General features: G+C 41.1%; 1 protein-coding gene across 1 annotated transcript in view; it reads right to left on the bottom strand.

The window, feature by feature from the left end:
- Positions 1-241: 241 nt before the first annotated feature.
- Positions 242-22,333, bottom strand: part of LOC102410054 — a 119,451-nt gene continuing 97,359 nt past the window's right edge. Inside the window, exons 8-12 of the mRNA XM_006056410.4 lie at positions 16,286-16,443; positions 14,469-14,511; positions 12,247-12,433; positions 2,584-2,719; positions 242-654 (exon numbers count right to left, since the gene is read on the bottom strand). Coding sequence (XP_006056472.4) covers positions 555-654; positions 2,584-2,719; positions 12,247-12,433; positions 14,469-14,511; positions 16,286-16,443 — 624 coding nt within the window. The 3' untranslated portion in view covers positions 242-554. The remainder of the gene's footprint in view (positions 655-2,583; positions 2,720-12,246; positions 12,434-14,468; positions 14,512-16,285; positions 16,444-22,333) is intronic.

Below are 22,333 nucleotides of genomic sequence, written 5' to 3'. Positions count from 1 at the left end.
ATAACAATAATTCTTTTCTTTTATACAGGAAATTTTGAGAGGCATTTGGGTCACTTGATTTTAAGATAACCTAACAGAAAGGTCCTTGTTTAGCTGAAATATTTGCTCATTTGAGCCACTTCTTTTTCATGAGCCTAAATTTCCCAAATATCAACTTCCCACATCATGACTTGCAGACGTTCTAGGAAGCCCACAGCCAAAGCACAGGGTGGAATATTTAGCAAAGAATATAAAAGAAAAATAAAATAAATCAGCTTTTATTGTACTTATGCTTTCAAAAAGCCAGAGATATGCAGCATACTATATTTTGATGCTAACATGTGCTGCTTTGAGGGGGAAAACATGAAATTTTTAATGATGTTAATATAAGTTATCTGAATGTCATATTGTATTTTGGTATTTTGGTTCAAAATCAAAATTATAGCCATCACAATATTTAAATATATCGGAGGAACATTCACTTGCAAAGCTATATAGTGACAAATGTTTTTATTTCTTTTTGTAACTGGCTAGTGGTGATTTTGTGGATCTTCTCTCTTAAGATAGGATTTCAGTCACATTCTGGTCTCCTCTAGAGGTCGGTTCATGAAGTCTTGAATAGCCTGGTGCAAAGGAAGCCACTTTTTGATGGACATTTTCAGAGCTGTAATCCAGCTGCAAGTAATAGTACAGGACAATTCATTAAAAAATTGTTCTCCAGGGACACGAAGTGTTACAAAGTCTGTTGATTTATTTTACAGCTCTTTCTCTTGGATATTTACTTTGAAATTAATATAGCAACCAGGATCCTCATGTTTTGGATTGAACAAAAAGGTAAAACACCAGAAGAGAAATATGCAGTGATAACTATGAAGTAAAGTTAATATAAATAACAGGGCCAGAAGAGCGTATAACAAAGCTACGGGACTTTTAAAACTATTACTAGTATTTTACTGTTTCTCTCTAAAGTTTGGTTGATCAAATGTACAGCGATCAAGCATTGCTGTTAGGGCCAAATAGTGCTTTGTCACATTGTGGAAGCCAATGCAAACTCTAGTTAAATCTCCCCTCTCATCTTCTCCATTCCTTTCATTTTCTTGGATAATGTATTATAGAATTTGCCCATATAATGTTTATTCTAAGAGTGGTTAATAGGCATTATTTTTTAAAAATGGTTTGAGTCAGATAGCTTATGCAGTGGGAGTTAAGGGGAGTCACCCAGGATTCCTTTTAGCAGTGTGTCTCGGAAACAGTGAATTAATATACTCTCAGATTCTCTGAGATTGATAGAAATCTCTGAATATGATTTCTATCATTTCCTAGACTTATTTTACTGCTTTTTGCGAGTGGGCTATCTTTTGGAACCAGAGTCCCCAAAACCACACTTTGAAACTGTCGTCCTTCTACTTTGAAATATTTCTTTAATGACTTAATATTGCTTCCTCTTGATAGTATCCACTCATGGATTTGGCAGTGAGACCCAACTATTTAACTTTCTCTCTTCGAGAAGCCATAAATTTTATCAGCTGGGAGTTAACTCTGTTTCATTGGCCCTTTTTCTAATATGCCTGCTAAAGCTCGCCTTCAAAGAACAATCTTAATCTGCCACCAGATTATACAGCACAAGTCTGAGGAAGATCTTGGGAAATATCTAGCAATTCTCTAGTCATTGTTCTCCCATCTAGCCCTTGCTTAGGGGTTAGCGGGACAGGAAGGTTACAAAATGGGGGAATGCCTAAGGAGGTCCTTTTTCCCTTTTCCAAATGGTCACTTGCTGGAGATTCCTAAAATTCTACTTTGGGAGTTTTATCTCTTTGGGTTAAAACAATGAATCTCGTTCTTACAAATGGTCCTGAAAGCTTTCCCCGGTCCTTTGTTATAATAAGTCACTGTAAACTTCTTGATTAGATCCCTTTTATCCAGACAGCTGGAAGACAGTGTCTGGATGGTCACCATCAGTTGAGGGTAGGAATGGGAGACGGTGAACACGAGTATCTAGGGGCTTGCAGTTAGGTCAGGCAGACTTGGGTGACGAAGGAAGGTCCTCCAAGTGCCTGCTCTGCTTCTTGGTTTTGTCTCTGTTAGTTCTCCTGCTGGTTTTTTTCAGCATCATTATGAAACAAGTGCCCGTTTGTGCATACCAAGTTGGATACTGAACGTATCCATTTAGATGGATAAGTCCTACGCCCTTCAACTGCTTATAACAAAACCAAACATCTGACCAGGTGGACATATCAATAAGAGTTAAGTGAAATGTGGTGAAACAGCCAATCTGTGAATTGAAAAATTAATATCTTATTTAATAATAAATTAATATTTACAGGTTATAGTGTTAGTGAATTTTTTATTTTGAAGCCTGAGTTAGCTACTGCCTTGGGGGGAACTATGGACTCCTTTCTCATTTAAAAAAATTACTTCTAGAAGAATCATCTTCTGTGTATTGAAAGAAAAAAATCCTGAGGAATATTAACTATAGGGACAATGCAAAGAAAGGGGAATATTTAGTAGAAGATGTTGAGCTGAGGTTGGAAAATGAATATAAGGGTTTGCTTAGAAAGCTCTTGTCAGGACCAACAAAGAAGAAATACACAGACCTTGACTTACCGTTGATTTTCTGTCTTATTTTCTGCACAGAAATAGAAAGTCTTAAATTCTTCTGATGGAGGCTTGAGTTCAATTACTGATTGGTTGACACTAAGGGTCTGCTCATTCACCCTGTATCCTTGTAGATAAAGGCCACCTACAGAGGGCGAAAGGACAAAGCAAGTGAGGAGAAAAAGGAAAGAGTAAAGTGGAGAAAAATTCTGACACGGTGTCAAGAAAATTTTGTCTCCAAATAAAACTCTAGTCCAGGTGTCTCATTTAACAGATGAAGAAATGAGACTCCAAAAAATATATCATTTAAGGTTATCCACTAATTATTAATGGCAAGACGGGAACAAAGTTTGGATTTCCTGTTCTTTTCATTTTTACAGTCTTTTCATTACATGTTCAATATTTAGCTTCGTGTTACTGTGGGCCTAATGTAGCTTTTTTTTTTTAGTGTGTTCCTGAAGGACACATTTTGAAATACATATCTTGGTATCAAAGATTGACACCTACAAAATTACATTAGAGGAAAAATTAAACAGTATCTGCTTGGACAGAACCATTAAGGCATCCTGAGGAGTAACGAAGATTGCCAGAGGTTTCTATGACCAACATAGATTCTCACCTTTGTGCAAATGCAAAGCACTTCTAAAATATGAACCCACAGGGTAATATGAGGGAGCCAACTTGAATTAAAATGAGAATAAATGACCGGTTTTACAAGATAATTTCTTTCCCGTGGTCCTTTGACTCTATCTTAGCAGTTATATATTGCTTGGCCAGAATTTTGTTTACATTATTTAGGAGTTGGGATTGGAGGGGGAAGACATCAGTCTAGGAGAAGGTGCTGAAAAGTCAAAACACTTGAGCTTTGTTTATTGTGTCTTGATGTTCTGAGGTAACCTGAATCTCATGCAGATACTCTAGCTCATATCATTAATAGCAATGATTAGATTTTAATTCTCTTTCTCGTGACTGCTAACTCTTGTTCTCACTCCCCAAACCCCACCTCTCCAGAAGCCACTTTAGTGAGCTATGGTCTGTGCTTGCTCAGTCGTGGCCGATTCTTTGCAACTCCATGGACTGTTGCCCACCTGGCTCCTCTCTTGTCCATGTAATTTTCCAGGCAAGAATACTGGAGTGGGTTGCCCTTTCCTCCTCCAAGGGATCTTTCTGACCCAGGGATCCAATCAGTGTCTCCTGCATTGGCAGGCAGATTCTTTACCACTGAGCCATCTGAGCAGCCTGCTTCGTGTACTATACTAACAAAGAGAATCCCAAAATGCAACTTGGACTTTTGCCACACTACAGGATAACCATTCTACGCTGGTATGATAATAAGGAACTGTGAAAGGAAAATTTGACTCATTTTTGGTTTTCTTTTGGCTACATGTGATACCAACATATACTGTCATAAAGTCACAAGTTTTTCTTTTTTAAACAGAATGAGTGGCTTTTGGACTTTGAAATTGTTTACTTTATAGAGGGGGTTTAGATGCAATGTTAAAGTCTTTTAAAATTTTTATTTAAAGAGTCCATTTTAGAACTAACCTCTAGGAAAGCATTCATTTCAGAAATGGCTAGAGTTTTTTCTTTTAGTAGGACCCAGTCTATCGGTGTTTACTGAACTCAGAGAATGACTTCTTTCTTTGAGCTAGATAGACATAAGACTTTCCTGAGCTATTATTTACACACCACAATACTTGTCTATTTAAGGTGTACAGTCACTGACTTTTAGTTTGTTTATGAAGTTGTGCAACCATCACCATAACCTAATCTTGGAACATTGAGTTACCGCCCCAAAAAGAAACTCCATACCCATGCTCACTCCCCATCTGTTTCCCCACGCTAACCCTAGGCAATCCTAACTGACTTTCTGTCTCTATAGATTTCTTTCTCCTGAGACACTTAATATAAATGGAGTTATACAGCATGTGATCTTTTGTGACTGGCTTATTTCACTTGGCCAGTTTTCAAGGCTCACTCATGTTGTATCATATATTGTACTCCATTTCTTTTTGTTGTTAAATGATATTTCATTGTGGGGATATACAGCATTTTATTTATCCATTTGTTACTTTGGACATTTGAGTTTTCCTCCATTTTTTAGCTATTATGAATAACATTGTTACGAATATTCATGTGCGCATTTTTCCATAGATGTGTGTTTGGGGATATATACTAGATGTAGAATAAGCAATCTGTTAGATATTTCAGGACTATAGGAAACCTAAGGAGATATCTGAGGGTTATTTTACTGTTTTAATTCTCTGCTCCAAACAGAAGCACATGGCATTTTTATTATGTACTGGTTTTTACCATCTTCCTGCTTATATTTCCTTTTCTCATATGTCTGAGCATATAAGAATACCTTCCTCCGTCCCTACCCGTTCTGAGAACAGACAGACAGCCATGTCCAAAGGTGTCTGCTACAAACAGGAAAGTTTCAGACCCCTTTGCTAACCAGTTATAGGGTAGGAATGATCAGCATAAAAGTCATCCAGCTATAACCCCATTCAGAGAAGGCAATGGCAACCCATTCCAGTACTCTTGCCTGGAAAGTCCAATGGACCAAGGAGCCTGGTGGGCTGCAGTCCATGGGGTCGCTAAGAGTCGGACACGACTGAGTGACTTCCCTTTCACTTTTCACTTTCATGCATTGGAGAAGGAAATGGCAACCCACTCCAGTGTTCTTGCCTGGAGAATCCCAGGGACAGGGGAGCCTGGTGGGCTGCCGTCTATGGGGTCACACAGAGTTGGACACGACTGAAGCGACTTAGCAGCAGCAGCAGCATAACCCCATTACCCCATTTCAAATGACCTCATTGGGCTAGTTGCGATCATTCATTGGGTGGCGGCAATAAATAACAAGCTAACACAATGTTTGCACAGAGATTTCTCATAAGAACTATATATTTGTTGCAATAATGTAAAATATATCTGAGAAGTGCATACAGACCTTGATGTGATTTATTTAACAATAATGGGATGGGGAGGGAGGGGCAGGATGGGGAACACATGTACACCCATGGCTGATTCATGTGAATGTATGGCAAAAACCACCACAATATTGTAAAGTAATTAGCGTCCAATTAAAACAAATTAAAAATAAAAACAATAATAGTTAACAGTCACAATTTGTTCCAGCTTTTGCTAGAGAGAGATAAAAAGAAAAAAAAAAATCATGTGTACAGTGAATGACAAGGGACTTCAGGTCTAGGAAGAGGCATTTGACTAAAGGCTTCTGGAATTATCACAGTGGTTTTCCAGCATTAGCAGGCATAGGCCAGCCAGTCATACACATTGTTAAAGTACTAGCAGTCTCCTTAATGGTGAGAAAAGATCTCAGGGACCTAACTGACTGGGGCTATTTTTCCAACTCCCAAGATATACATCTGAGGCCTATTTAGCTGAAAGTAAAATGTGGGACTAGGGCATCCCAGGTGGCTCAGTGATAAAGAATCCATATGCCAATTCAGGAAACATGAGTTCGACCCCTGGGTCAGGAAGATCCCCTGGAGCAGGAAATGGCAACCCACTCCAGTATTCTTAACTGGGAAATATAAGGACAGAGGAGCCCAGCGGGCTACAGTCCATGGGGTTGCAAAAGAGTTGGACACGACTTAGCAACTAAACGACAAAAACTGTGGGACCAGCATCTAACAGGGTTAGAAACCCCGTGGAAAACCTGTTAGACGCTAGGGTTGCCAGCATGGCTCTCAAGGCTTCTCTTTCCCCTCACTTCACTGTCATCTCCTCCCTGTCTCCTCTTTTTTGTCCTCTGTATTCTCTCAGCATCGCAACTGACTGCCACAAGGACTAAGTCATGCCTCCAACACTACATGCGTGCCTGTTGTAACTTCATCATGTCCAACTCTTTGTGACCCTATGTCCATGGGATTCTCCAGGCAAGAATTCTGGAATGGATTTCCATGCACTCCTGCAGGGGATCTTCCCGACCTAGGGATCAAACTCACATCTCCTGTGTTGCAGGCATCCGCCTTTACCACCTTTTCCACCTCTTTACCACCAAGTCACCAGGGAAGCCCCCCGGCCCCAACACTATGGATACCTTCAGAAAGAAGAAATATCATATGAAGTCTCCCAGATTAGCTAATGAAGAACATAAATCAATGGAATAAATAAATAATAAAATAAATGAAATAAAACAGTAAAGTCACTGAGAGGCTACAGCCAGGGGACAATGCTAGAGCCAGAGGACAATGTTATTACGATTTAGCCTTCTTACAAAGAAGGCATATTACAAAGGCATATTATCATGCTTATCCGTGATAGAAAGTAAAGAACCTTCCTTGAATACTCTGTTTCTAAGATTCTGAACACAGAAATCGACCATTTAAACAGGCATGTATGCAGAGAGTTTCTGTACGTTAGTACTTTTCCCAACTTTTTGGGCTGTGATCTAAAGATGTAATAAATATAGATCTCTACATGTTTTAATGCAATTAAACCAAAAGTTTGTGAAACATTGTGATGTACCATGATATTTTCTATTATATTAAATTTTATTGTTTTTTAGAATTGTTTCGGGCTTCCCTGGTGACTCAGACAGAAAAGAGTCCACCTGCAATGCAGGAGACCCAGGTTTGATCCCTGGGTTGGGAAGATCCCCTGGAGAAGGCAATGGCAACCCACTCCAGTGTTCTTGCCTGGAGAATCCCATGGACAGAGGAGCCTGGTGGGCTACAGTCCATGGAGTTGCAAAGACTCAGACATGACAGAGCAACTTTCACTTTGATGTCATTGTGTTTTAAATACTGGTCACAACTTACTACACTGATTGAGTGACTCAGTAATCACGCATGCAGGATCAAAGCCTGCATTTTGATAAATACTGCTATAAATGGTAATCAAGGCCTGCTTCAAGGTTATGACCTTCAGAGGGCTGGAGAACTAGGAATCAAACCAGGGTGGGAGGTACAAGAGCCAAGTGGAGCTTGAAAAATAAAGGTAAAGACGGAATCATAGATCAGACCAGCACAAAGTCATTTCTTTAGTGGCATCTAAAAGAAAATGAGCCTTAGAACTCTGTGTAATCTTTATTAATATAATAAAAATTTATATTCCATGCATATAATATGATTAAGCTAAACTAAACATTTTAGTGCATGTGGTGTTCATGATACAATGTGGTTTCAGCCATTCTCAATAAATTCCTTTTCTGTCCTCCTAACTCCTGTGGTTACTGTGCTAAACAGTTGGACTGGGTGGACCTTGTCTATCATGATCAGTGTGCTAATGTTCAGAGTGCAGCATTACTGACGGAGTGTGAGGACTACTTTTAGAAGACTAGTTTCCATCAGGGAGTGCTATGCAGAGCATTTGAGCACAGGAGTTAGGTAGCATTTGTTCACAGTTTGTCTCTGTCACTGAATAGCTGGCTGACCAAAGGCACGTTAACGTCTCCAAGCCCTAGTTTCTTACTTGCAATGGGCCAACAGCCGTGGATGTCTTGCAAATATTAGTTTTAGACAATAGACGTAGAGAGCTTATCCAAGTTCTGGACACATAGGAAACATTCAAACATAAAATCCACTTGAGCAGTATGATCCAGTCCTCTGGGGGGAAGAAAATGTGGTTTGCCAGGGCAGTGACTTTTTGTGAGCAGTGGAGAGGGGCATATTTATTTTGGGAATCTCCCACTGGAAATTTGGATTCACCTGAATCCTATCTCAAGTTTCATTGGGTGGGACCACTGGCTGTGAGCCTCAGGTCATGATGGGAGTCAGGATGTACAGGAAGATGGAAAAGGACTCTTAGAAAAAGGACATAAACTTCAATTTAAAGTTCAAGTCTAGGGAAGGGTAAACTACTTCGGAAAAAGAAGGGTAAGCAGCGGATTAACCTTGGGAGAGCTTCCAGCTGGACCCAGCAGCTGTCAGGGTGGGAGTGGGCAGGGTGGGGGGAGTTGGTAGCCATAAAGTACTCCTCCTGGAACAAGGTGCATGCTCAGGCATTTTTTATTCCAGGAAGAGTAGAGTCATTAAAGACCCGAAACCACAGGCCTCTGTTTTATAACCTGGCCTAGATACAAAATTTCTGTTGGAATTTCTGTAAGGAGCATTATTTCATATGTGAAATAATTTGGGCTAGAAATTAAGGATGGGATATTCGAGAAGTAAGACTGGGAAAGAATGAATGGCTTTGGATTAAATATTTTTATTAGTCACACATGAAATATTTTCAAGAGAAAAAACTTAAAAATAGGTAGAAATTGGTTGTTTTCTTCCAGCTGAAAAGAGTATGATATGGCCAAAAGCCCAGGCATCTGGTGGCCTGAGTGCTGGTTTTTGCCTTTGAATCATCTTTACAATCTTGTCTGTCCTGCTGTTGAATGAGGGGATGATTCTTCATGGGAATAATGGCCAACTGAATCCCTTTGGTGGTTTATTCATTTATTCATTAAGCATACGTAAAATAGAGTCATCTCTGAGTGCATAATCCCTTAGAAGAGATACAATGGCCAACTAGAGATAAAATACAAAATAGAGAGTGATAAGTGTTGCAAGATAGGTGAGCACGGAAGCCCAGGAAACGGAGATGCTTTGTTTGCTTAGGACCATCTGGGATTGTTGTCTAGCAGAGATGGCCAGCGTTTGAATACATGTTTGGAAGACAGGTAGTATCTGGACAATGTATATTGGGGAATCAGTAGGTAGAGAATGTTTCAGGGTAAGGAACTAACACAAGCAAAAACATGGGGTCAGAAAAATGTCCAAGAGGTGGGGTACGCTCAGCAGGTAGAAGGTGACTGTGTCTGGGGAATATGCAGGGTGTTTTAACACAGGAGTGGAAGAGAAAGCCAGAAAGAAGGGGTTGGGGACAAAGTGCAAGGCCATAGAGGGCTCTGGCTGCAACCAAGGCTCTGGAAAGATGTGGGAAATAGTAAGAGTGAAATACAAGGAAACTTTTCGCATTTCACTCTTTGCTTTTTCTTTTGTTGCTGTAACTTAGGCTCCCTTGAGCTCGTACTTAGTCGTGTCTGACTCTTTGTGACCCCATGGACTGCAACCCACCAGGCTTCTCCGTCCATGGGGTTTTCCAGGCAAGAGTACTGGAGTGGGGTGCCATTTTCTACTCCAGGGGATCTTCCCAACCCAGGGATCGAACCCGCGTCTCTTGTGTCTCCTGCATTGGTAGGCAGATTCTTTACCGCTGTCCCTCCTGGGAAGCCTGTAACTTAGGCTACCTAGGTTCGAATTTTGTCTTCACCATTTACTAGCTAAGGGAATATGGGCAAATGATTTAACCTTACTAAGTATCAGTTTCCAAACTTGTAGGTGGGATAATAACTTATTTATAGGATTGTCATAGAAATTAAATGAAATAATAAGTAAAAACACTTATTAGAGTGGTGAGTACAAAACCTGTACTCACTTTTACTGTTATTATTTTTAGGCCATTTATTAGTAGCTGTTTTCCAGCTGTCCAACGAGGATTCTTCTGAATAGGGCCTCCTCTGACCTTTCAGAATAAGGGCTATCATTCCCATTTCAAACTCTTGGAATCAGTTAACAGTCTCTGGGCCCCAGGGGTTTGGAAGCCCTTGGTTAACATGGAGTAATATGAGCAATCAAACCTAAACATTCACTTTGTATCTATGGAAACAATCTCTTGAAAGTGAACTTCATTGATTTGCTGATTAAAATGGTTCAGACTTTTGCAGTGATATTTTATAATGAAAGCTCCAGTCAATGACTACCTTATAGGCTTGGTTTGTTTGCCTTCATTCTCATCCTGGTACCAGGTGCTTGAAGCTATGAATTTGGGTCTCATAGGAACAGTCTGTCTTATAAATGCTTAGGCATGCCGGCTACTTCCTAATAGTTGGTTAATATTCTGGGTCTTTAATACTGTCAAAGTGAAAGAGTATGTTAGTAAAGGAGATTTACTGTTCATCCTGAGTGATGAGAAAAGGACCACAGAGTGATGCTCAGTTTGTATCTCTTTACCCTTCCAAGAAAGGGGACATCATCACCCACTTGGCATGGCTTTCTAGCTTAATTAAACAGAGGCATTTATGCTAAAAATGAAGGGGAGGGGGGAAGGAAATTAAATGACCAAGATTCTGGATCTTCAATACTCATCATTATTTAGGGATTATTCATTTGGGAAAAAAGTCCAACTGCAAATAAAACACCAGTAATCTTTTTGTCAAAAATTTTAAGAAGATAAATAATCTTTCTTATCATGAATAATTATTTTACTGCTAAATTGTATTGTTTACATATTCATTTTGTATGTATGGCTTGTAATATATTAAAAGTGAATGCGAAAGCCGCTCAGTTGTGTCCGACTCTTTGTGACCCCATGGACTGTAGTCCATGGAATTCTCCAGGCCAGAATACTGGAGTGGGTAGCATTTTCCTTCTCCAGGGGATCCTCGCAACCCAGAGACTGAACCCAGGTCTCCCGCATTGCAGGCAGATTCTTTACCAGCTGGAGCCATAAGGGCAGCCCAATATATTACAATGTATAATATTAATATATATAATTTAATGAATATATACACATTTTATATAGAAAGAGCTTTTTGTATAGAGTACTTTATAAATAACTCTAATGGCAATCACTTCATTTAATCTTCCAATGTGCGCTATGTACTGTGCTAAGTTGCTTCAGCCATGTCTGACTCTGTGTGACCCCATGGACTGTAGCCCACCAGGCTCCTCAGTCCACAGGATGCTCCACGTACGAGTACTGGAGTAGGTTGCCATTTCCTTCTTCAGGGGATCTTCCTGACCCAGAGATTGAACCCGCATCTCTTAAGTCTCCTTCAATGGCAGGTGGGTTCTTTACCTCTAGTGCCACCGGGGAAGCTTAGTCTTCACCACAGTCCTGTGAAATAGATTGCTGCTTCCATTTTATAAATGAGGAAACTAAGTTTCAGGAACTTGAGTAACTTACTCAGGGAAAATTGATAATCAATGCTCTTTTTATTACTCACTGGTCTGAGATTAGGAATACTATCAGAAAAGGGTAGAGTCACTACCCAAGAAAACTACTGGCATTGATTCTGAATGCCATAAAATAATGAAGGGGCTTATTTTTCACTTTTCCAGGCAGTAAAAGCATGGGGTAAGGGGTTCAAGGAGCTCAGCTGGTAAAGAATCCACTTGCAATGCAGGAGAACCTGGTTCGATTCCTAGGTTGAGAAGTTCCCCTGGAGAAGGGGTAGGCTACCCACTCCAGTATTCTTGGGCTTCCCTGGTGGCTCAGACAGTAAAGAACCTGCCTGCCATGTGGAAGACCTGGGTTTAATCCCTGGGTTGGGAAGATCCCCTGGAGGAGGGTATGGAAACCCACTCCAGTATTCTGGCCTGGAGAATCCCATGGACAGAGGGGCCTGGCGGGCTACAGTCCATAGGGTCGCAAAGAGTCAGACACAACTGAGTGACTAAGCCCAGCACAGCACAGGGGTTCAGGCTCTGGAGTTACATTGCCTGTGTTCAGATCTCAGCTTTATTGCTTACTACACGTGATCTTGTCGAGTTGTGTAGACTTTCCAGCCAATTTTTCTATCTGTAAAATGAGAAAAAGAATAGTACCCCTTCTCCAGAAGATAAATGTGAACTAATTTACACAGCATAAAGTTTGGTAAAAGCTCGTGAAGCTAAGGCGGCTTTACTGTTATGACTGTAAAAGTTGACTCCGTACCTGAGGCCTGGGTGGAGCGAATGCTGGCATAGAAGTACAAGCAGCCGTCCTTCAGGATGCAGTAGTACTGCATCCACACGTCTGTGCTCCCGTCCAGCTGGTGCAGAAGGCCCAGGCACTCTGGGTTCTTGATAGCCAGGGGCGGGAGGCTACTGTTGTGCAGGGTAACGTCTTCCCAGACATGGTTCTGCAGGGGTGGCACCAAAGAATCACCTGAGAGGCCATCCTGCCCCAGCAATCACTGCTTCCCAGAGCCAGTGACATCAGCACTAAGACTGAGTTCAGAGAAGCCCCTGTCCTAAGCGGCCCCATTGCTAAGGCAATCTGCACATCTGAGAAATGAGCCAGACAATCTGAACCTATCCAGTGGTCACAGAGATCTTTCCCTTTTCATGTCTGTAGGTATCCCTTCTCTTTGGCTTCTATTCTATCGTGAGGAGATTAAAAGAATATCAGTGAGGTATAGAAAGAAAAATGGGGATCTCAGCAAAGACTATTGTTTAAAGGTCCATCTCTAAGTGCTGGCCCCAGTGAGCTATTTTACTTACCATTGGGATTGTCCTTCTAGCCCTGTTCCTGGTATGTCCACCGTGACTAATTGCAGGCCCTGGTTCATGATTTACTTTATCTAGCACTCCTATTCGGAGAAGGCAATGGCACCCCACTCCAGTACTCTTGCCTGGAAGATCCCATGGATGGGGGAGCCTGGTGGGCTGCAGTCCATGGGGTCGCACAGAGTCAGACACGACTGAAGTGACTTAGCAGCAGCAGCAGCAGCACTCCTATTTGTGCCAAGGAACAAGGGAAATGCCCCAGGCCAGATCAGGCCTGAGGCTCACGTGGTCAGTGGTGTGGAAGGCCCACGATAAATCAAGATCCTCTACCCTGGAGAGTCAGAGGTCCACAGTCCTGACCCAGTGGCAGGCTCTTCCTGGGAACTTGACCTGAGGCTGGGGGTGTGATGCTTCATCCCTTTATCAGAACAGCTTGCTGGGTGCTAGCTGGTTTCTTTCATTTGGTTTCATTTTTGTTCTTTAGTTTTAACCAGGCAGTGCAAAAGATTTCAGAATGCAGAGCTGGCAGAATTGTTTGCTGTGAATTGGAAGCCTGCTGGGAGTTTGGGTATTTCTTTTTCACTCTGCTGCAGACACTCTGAGTGCATTAGCAGAATAGATCCCTCTTAAAAGTACCGAGGCTCATTACAGTGATGCATCAGAGAGATGGGTGAGTGTACTGAGTGTTGTGTTTCAGGTAAAATGAAACACAAGTCCTGCTGTTTGTCATCTGATGATGATGCTGGTGATTATTTTGAAAGGACAGATACAGGGCATAGGGTAGTACATTAAGCTCAGACCACCCAAATTTTCTGGAATATACAAAAACCAAAATACGTAGAGAAGATAATTGATAGTAAATACCTTTTTCTTCTGCTTCCTTTTGTGAGGAAATGAGCATATTTAAATGAAATGTGTGACCTTGTTAGAAATTGTATCTATGGCACAGAAGTGAAACAATTGAATATGGAAGCAGTTTCTCTGCTTTTGAGGAGGTCCTAGCTCAAAAAGAAGAGTATCAAATGCCTTGGGGGCTGAAGTGATGTCTCACATGTTGGTGTTATGAAGTTATCTATCAGTTTGTGTGTCAAGCCTAAATTAAAAATTCATTTCGATATTTGGCAAACCTAATACAATATTGTAAAGTTTAAAAATAAAATAAAATTAAAAAAAAATTCTATTACTTCAAGGCCAGGAATCATGAATAGGCAGGAACAGTGAAAGCTGACCTAATACATCTTCAAAATAAGGATAGGAATATAAAGCACTACATTTCTAAACATAAGACACGTTTCCCAATAAGCTGCTTGGCCAAGAGCACTGTCCCAAGCTACCCCTGCGCCCTTGTTCTCAGAGACTGAGAAGAAAAGTGTAGGAGTGGTCTTGCCTCATGGGAATCCACTCAACTGTTTTGTATCAAACAGCAATTCCACCCTGGTTGGGACTACCCGCCGAGCTCACTGAGAGGAACAGCATCCAAACCCTGAAAACCAAAAGAACAAGCACCTCCATAAAACCTGAGCGGGAAGTCCTATTGACCGGAAATCCCCTTTCCCAGCGTTTAGGGTGGATCTGAGACGTTCCAGGCTGGACTGCGTGATGCCCAACTGGAGAATCCCCCCTCAGAGAAGAGCGGAGTGAGGGCATAGATGGATAGCAACTCCTTACCTGGTGGACAGGGTGGGCTGCTTTGTCCATTGCTTCCAGCCACCTGAAAGAGAGATGAGAGGTGCTTTTCTCGGGGAACGTGCTAAGCGTCCTCCAGAGGGCCTTGTTTTTCTCCCTGGAGCCCATCATTCAGACAGAAGAGTCCTGAGACTCAGATATGTTTCGTGACTCTAAATTCATGGTTGAAGAGAGGCATATTCTTACAGAACTGGTGTTACTAGGTGCCAAAATCCCACACCTACCAGGCGTATTTAAGATAAATTATTCTCATCCTTCTCCTTTGCCATAATTAGTGCGTAAGGGAAAATGTATTCACTATTTTACTACAGTACGTGAATTTAACATCAGCAGGCCTGATAACAACTGTAAAGCCCTATTAGTCAATGGGAAGACTGGTAAATGGCCACGCCCTATCCACCTGCCAAGTGTTCCTTAGACCGAATGACCACTGTTAGTGCTCTGGTGTCTCTACTAGAGGACTGAACTTTCTCCATCTTGTCTCCTTAGCCAGATAGATATCAGCCTATCTATCCCACCCTATCTTGCCAATCTTTTTCAAGCTTCTTTTAAACCCTGTAACTTCCAATCAAAGTGTACTGCAAGCTTGATATAATCCCTCTGCCCATCTCTGCTCCATTTCCTCTTGTGTGTGTGTATCTGATGCTATACCATACCACTCATAAACTCCTTGCTCATCCCCACGTCCAGAGATTTTCCTTCCCCACCCTAGATTCCTGTGCCACTTTGTCCTCCCCTATCTCACTACTCAATTTCTGTTTTGCAATAAAAATACTAGGATAAATGTCCTATCTTCTTGGTGCAGAGCTTTTTTGGAAGGCAAAAATTGATGCTTCATCATTCTAACAGTTCTTAGAGATTTTAAAACAGCATCTTGGATATATTAGCTACCCAATAAATATCTTCACCATGAATTGAAATACAGTTACGTTGCTGTCCTCATGTTTCCCTGTTTGTCCTTTAAAGAAAAATATGCATTTCAGCACACACTGTTCCATAAACAGAGACAGTATATCCTTTGCCTAAAAGGTTTCAGACCTAAGGCTTTCTTTACAAATGGAGTCCAAATTCTCATAAAGAGATATGACATCCTTCTAAACACTGTTGACCCATTTTTCAGCCATTGACTCCCTCACCCCGTTCCATCCCACCCCTCCCCGTAAAGTAGCAGTACATACATCACAGTTCTGAGCTGACTCACTGGATTGACCCGTGATCTCCACTTCCACAGGGCCACACTGAATAATGACCGTAAGTTGTTGAATGCTTAGAGCTCGTGGGCCACCCTCTTAGAATGCCTTCACATTTTGACCCTCAGACTGGGTGATATGCTTACAAATTGTCAACTGTGTTAATTCCCCCAGGAACCTATATTATGATGATGATGATGATGATGATGAATTTTGCTCATTTCACTGTTAAATTGTAACCCTGCTTTTAATACATTATTTCTATTCCTCTGACTAACCATCTGATTAGCTTAAATATATGAATCTTGTAACTTCTGGGGAAGCTAGATGTGACCTGTGGCAGTAGTGAGTTGTTTTAGAAAACTTAGAGAACTAAGGTAATTAAATTAGACGATACATCTATTTTTTTGGAGATTCCGTTAGAAAAAAACTGGCAGAAATATGAAAAACTCAACTTGTCATACACAAGAAAAATATAGTTTATTGACTTGTGCTGTGAATTTTCTGTTCCCTTTCCTGTTTCCAACCCCAAGGCTCTGTCAGGTTGCTGTTGAAGATGCATTCCCCCACTCCGACTGAAACTAGTAAGATAAAAGAATAATCAATTACCTTTTGAATTCTTGGTTTGAAGTTGCGCAGAGGCAAAAAGTTCTATTTCCAGACTGAGGCACACAGTTAAACACAAATGGTTTTCCCAAGCTGCTATCAATGCCAACTTCTGCACCTTCTAATTTTATTACCTCTAGAGGCGAGCATTTTCCTTCATCCTGTAATTGATAAGGAAGAGGTTCAGCGCGGGCACTGCAGCTAAGCAGATAAGGGAGAAAATGAGAGTGGAAGGGAGGACTAAAGTTATTTTTCTGAATTGATTGTTCTGAAATGAAAATAAAACCCAAACGAGCTTTTGTAGATTATTCTGTCTGTGATATATTACATCAAACTCCAAATTTCCCACATCCTTTTTGAATCACCTCTATTAATATGCATTTCATTTATGCCAACTTGGGAGAGTATCATTAATCATTCATATCTATTTTTCCCCATCAGAAAAAAGAATATAAAAAGAAATTGATATTATAAAATATATGTATTTGGTAGTATCTAGTTAGTGTCTATACTTAGCCTATATTCCATACTTATGGTGTGTTATGCCCTCTTCTAATATCTTTACATCTATTAATTTATTAATAGATTTATTGTCACAAATGCTTATCATTACTTTTATTATCTTTTTTTTTTTAGCAAGTCAGGAAACTTGCAAAGTTTAGACAGAACTTGCAGCATAGTGTGAATAAACAATACTTTTCTAAAAATAACAGTAGTTTGAAACTTGTATGCAAAACTGAAATCAGTTTATAGGTAAATATTTTGCTATTTGTATTTATTTTACAATTATATGTCAAAATATTGTCTGTGTCAAATTTCCTTTGAGTCTGTTTGCAATCAATTGCTACCCTTACCCTTCCAATCACAGGCAATCACAGATCTGTTTTCCATCTGTACAAACTTGCCATTTCTAGACATTTTACACAAGTAGAATCATATCCTCTATAGTCTTCTTTCTCTTAGTGTGATGTTCTCAAGTTGCATCCATGTTGCAGTTCTCAGTAGTATGTCATTCTTTTTTATTGCCGAGCTATATTCTACTTTACGGATATGCCTCATTTAGTGTATCCATTCACGAGGTGATGGGGAGTTTTCTTTCCAGTTTTGGGCTAATTCAAATAATGCTGCTATGAAAATTTGTGCACAGGTCTCTGTGTGGGCATATGTTTTCATTCTCTTTGGTAGATTACTAAGAGCGACACTGCTGAGCCATATGCTAATTTTATCTTTAACTTTGTAAAAAACTGCCAAACTGTTTTCCAAAGTGACTGTACCATTTTACACTCCTACCAGCAGTGTATGAGTGTTCCAGATTTTCCATACCCTCACCAATAGTCTGTACTGCTTGTCTTTTTGATAACAGCCATCCTACTGAGTGTATAGTGGTATTTCCTAGTGGTTTTAACTTGCATATTACTAATGACTGTTGATGCAGAACACCAACTAGCCCAAAGGTTCTTAACCAATGTTAGGTGACGACTTCCTTTTGAGATGCTGATGAAAACTCAACACCTCTCCACAAACCAAAATACATAAGTGTGTAGAATTTATACACACATGCAAAAAATTTCTTGCAACTCACAGGGGGTAGATGCAAAGATACTCTCCAACTAAAACTAATATCTCTTATTTGTATGGCACTTTAGTTTATAAAACATTTTCATTTACCCTGTCTTTTTTACTCTTCACAACTACTCTGTAAAGCAGGAAGCTAATGTTATCCTCATTTTCTAGAAGAAGAAATGGAGTTTCAGTGAGATGTCCCAAGGTTATATAGAAACAGAATTTAAGCACTGGTTTTCTGGCTACGTCTTCCACACTGTATCTCTCAGACATCTGGCTTTTTGGGCCATGGCTCTTAGAGTCAGCAGTTGAAAGCTGCAATATTTATGTTTTAGGAGACAGAATATTTCCTAAAGCCATGAGCTTTCCTGGAATACAGACAGAGATCTAAAATTTTGCTCTGTTTTAGTAAGTAGAAAGAAAGTAGCACATCTTATAACAATTGTATATGGCCAATAATATGACATTAGAAACCAGGAGAATATATTTTCATTTGCTTTAATCAGGGTAAAGAATTTGCATGCCTATAAAGAGCAGCTAATTATTTATATTATTTTCCAGGAGCATCTTAAACTACAGAGAGAAATGGGGAAACTTCAATAAAGCCTGGAGATTTTATTCTATTAGTAGGTGACAGATGTGCTTGTTTGCTAAGAGCAAATACTCAGTGGGGCTGCTTCCCTTTGGACCCATTAGGCAGATTAGATGATATGACACGTTTGGCTCTTGGTATCAGCACTCTTAGTTAACGCTGAACTACCAGTGCTCTCCTCCATCCTTTGCTGTGGGGCAAGGCAAAGGAATACACCCCTGTGGCATATGACACACGGAGAAGGCAATGGCACCCACTCCAGTGCTCTCGCCTGGAAAATCCCATGGACGGAGGGGCCTGGTGGGCTGCAGTCCATGGGGTCACTAGAAGTCGGACATGACTGAGCGACTTCACTTTCACTTTTCACTTTCATGCATTGGAGAAGGCAATGGCAACCCACTCCAGTGTTCTTGCCTGGAGAATCCCAGGGACGGGGGAGCCTGGTGGGCTGCCGCCTCTGGGGTCGTACGGAGTCGGACACGACTGAAGAGACTTAGCAGCAGCAGCAGCAGCATATGACACACAACCAAGAATAGCACCGGAAGTCACTTTGCCTCTACTCAGGTTGCATCTGCGTCAGGAGAATGAGTGATTGGTGAATGGAGTAGATTTAAAATAAGCGCTGGTCTCTTGCACTGACGGTGGGAACGTGAATCGACACAGCCACTATGGAGAACAACATGAAAATTCCTTAAAAAAAACTAGGAATAAAACGACCATATGACCCAGCGATTCCACTACTGGGGATATATACACCCTGAGAAAACCATAACTGAAAAAGGCACATGTACCCCAATGTTCATTTCACCACTATTTATGATAATCAGGACATGGAAGCAACCTAGATGCCCATCAACAGATGAATGGATAAAATAGTTGTGGTACATATATACAATGGAATATTACTCAGCCATAAAAAGGAATGCATTCGAGTCAATGCTAATGAGGTAGATGAACCTAGAGCCTATGTACAGAGTGAAGTCAGTCAGAAAAACAAATAGCGCCCATTAACACATATATATGGAATCTAGGAAAAATGGCACTGCCCTACGTGCAGGGCAGGAATAGAGACACAGATGTAGAGAATGGACTGTGGACACGGCCGGGGAAGGAGAGGGTGGGATGAACTGAGAGAGCAGCATTTAAATGTCTGCATTGCCACATGTGGGATTTGCTGGTGACACAGTCACAACTGAGCAACGGAGTCCGCACACACGGCAGGGAGGCTAAAAGAGGAGGGCATATATGTACGGTTGTGGCTGATTCGCACTGTCGTGCGGCAGAAAGCAACACAACATTGAATAGCAATTATCCTCCAATTAAAAATTAAAAAAAAATCGTTTTAAATGAGGGCTGCTATCTCTTACTATCCATCATGGCCCAGATTCCTTTTTTACTAATCTAAGCTGCCGCCTCGTTGCCCTTGAGCATGAGCCTGCTGTAGGCCTGGGAGCAGCTGCAATAGAAGCATGGATACAGAGCCCGTGTAGCAGGCGTGGGTGCCTTTGCAGCTCTGCATATTCATCTTACTCTTTCCTCTGGATTTCCCCAGACAAACACCTTAAATTCCACTCTCATGGAGGTTCAAGGGTTGGAAAGGAGTCTTCATTCAGTCTAATCCTAATTCTGCTTAGACTGTGGTTCCCCAATCCAATGATTTCTAGAGATAAAGAACAGCTGAAATCTCTTTTCTGTCTTATTGCCATGCCTGGGGTTTTTAACTCCTCCCTTAAGCAAAACTCAATCCTTCAGTTTGGCAATAATTCTTAAATAGGTTCAGTCTGATTCCTTCCTTCTGGCTCTGCCAAAAGTTTCCCTTAAGCCAGGACTAGAAACAATGAAGATTTCTTAAAGACTTTGGCTTTCCTGTAACTTTATATTCTCCTTTCCAAGGCATGGAAAGGCTCTAGCTCCGTTTTTCTATTCCTGAGCCAAAGCATGAAGCAGAGATCTAGCTACTTCCCGTGTGCAGGATTGATTAAAATAGCAGGGATGCTGAAGGGATTTACCAACAAAATTGTTTAGCGAGGTCCATAAGCTATCTACTGAGAAGAAAAGAACTTGGACTGTTTATGCCATATGGCCTTAGATAATGCTGACATTATCTATCTTGGAAATAAGATTTCTACAGCAATAATCCCAAAGGTCAGACTGCTCAGAGAAGGGAAATAGTAAAAAATAATAATGATAAAAACCCAACCCAGAATGAATCCACTTCTAAATTTAATTATTTCTATAAAGAAAAATACAGACAAGGACATTTGTGTCTGTCTGCAACTTGGGCTCTCTGGTAAAATTGCCTGCAGATATTTTGGGTTATTTGTGTTCCTCAGAATTTTGGTTTGAACACTTTAGAAACTTTTTATTCTTGTTGCTAGGCCTCTTTATCTAAGAGGAGAGAAAAGGCTGGGATGTTATACCAACGTGGCTCATTTTATCTGAAGGCACAGCCATGAAAACCCACAAACTAAGGAGGAGGGAAAAAGGCATCTTTAACCATGAAAAAGAGTTGATCCTCAGTGGGTAAAACAGACCCAAGATGAATTTAGAGGGAAAGAAAGTATGTCCTAAAGCAATGTACCACATGAAAGGGTGCATGAAATACACACTTCAGGTACTGTATTTAAAGCTAGCAAATTGAAGCAAAATTGAACAAGGAGTGTCTCTCTTTATTAATGATTCTGAGAGCACTTTGTCTCTAGGCAGCAGTTTGGAGGCAACCCTGCCCACTGGTGACTGAAAACCATCACTCTGCGATAGCTATAAGATGATGATCTCTGTTCATCTACTACCTAATAGGATGAGGAGAGCAGCAAGCCTGCCAAGGCAAGAAGGAAAGATACGAGTGCTTTTGCTTTAGTGACCTTTGCTATCTTTGTCCTGTGAGTAAATAGAGGTCTTCACTCTATTTAAAGACTCAAGCCCCTCACTACACAACTCAAGATGGTTACATAGATAAAAGTGTTAGTTGCTTAGTCGTGTCTCACTCTTCGTGACCCCATAGACTGTAGCCCACCAGGTTTCTCTGTCCATGGAATTCCCCAGGTAAGAATACTGGAGTGGGTTTCTATTTCCTCCTTCAGGGGATCTTCCCAGTGCAGGGATTGAACCACATTTCCTGCATTGCAGGCAGATTCTTTACCACTGAGCCACAGGGGAAGCCCTATTATATAGATACATGTGTGCATATATTCGGAGAAGGCAATGGCAACCCACTCCAGTACTCTTGCCTGGAAAATCCCATGGACGGAGGAGCCTGGTAGGCTGCAGTCCATGGGGTTGGTAAGAGTTGGACACAACTGAGTGACTTCACTTTCACTTTCACTTTCCTGCATTGGAGAAGGAAATGGCAATCCACTCCAGTGTTCTTGCCTGGAGAATCCCAGGGATGGGGGAGCCTGGTGGGCTGCCATCTATGGGGTCGCACAGAGTCGGACATGACTGAAGCGACTTAGCAGCAGCAGCAGCAGCATGCATATATTGTCGTTGTTGATGTGGCGCTAAGTCATGTCCAATTCTTTGTGACCCCAAGTCATGTCCAACTCTTTGTGACTCCATGGACTGCAGGACTCCAGGCTTCCCTGTCCTTCTCTATCTCCCAGAGTTTGCTTAGACTCATGTCCATTGAGTCGATGATGCCATCCTACCAGCTCATCCTCTGTCACCTCCTTCTCCCTCTGCCCACAGTCTTTCCCAGAATCCGGGTCTTTTCCAGTGAGTTGGCTCCTCATATTAGATGGTCAAAGTACTGGAGTTTCAGCTTCAGCATCAGCTCTTCCAATGAATATTCAGGGTTGATTTCCTATAGGATTGGATGGTTTGATCTCCTTGCTGTTCAAGGAACTCTCAAAAGTACTCTCTCGCACCACAATTCAAAAGCATCAGTTCTTTGGTGC

The sequence above is a fragment of the Bubalus bubalis genome, chromosome 9 (genome assembly GCF_019923935.1).
Source record: "Bubalus bubalis isolate 160015118507 breed Murrah chromosome 9, NDDB_SH_1, whole genome shotgun sequence".
Taxonomy (NCBI): Eukaryota; Metazoa; Chordata; class Mammalia; order Artiodactyla; family Bovidae; genus Bubalus; species Bubalus bubalis.
This window is presented reverse-complemented; position numbering and strand designations above follow the sequence as displayed.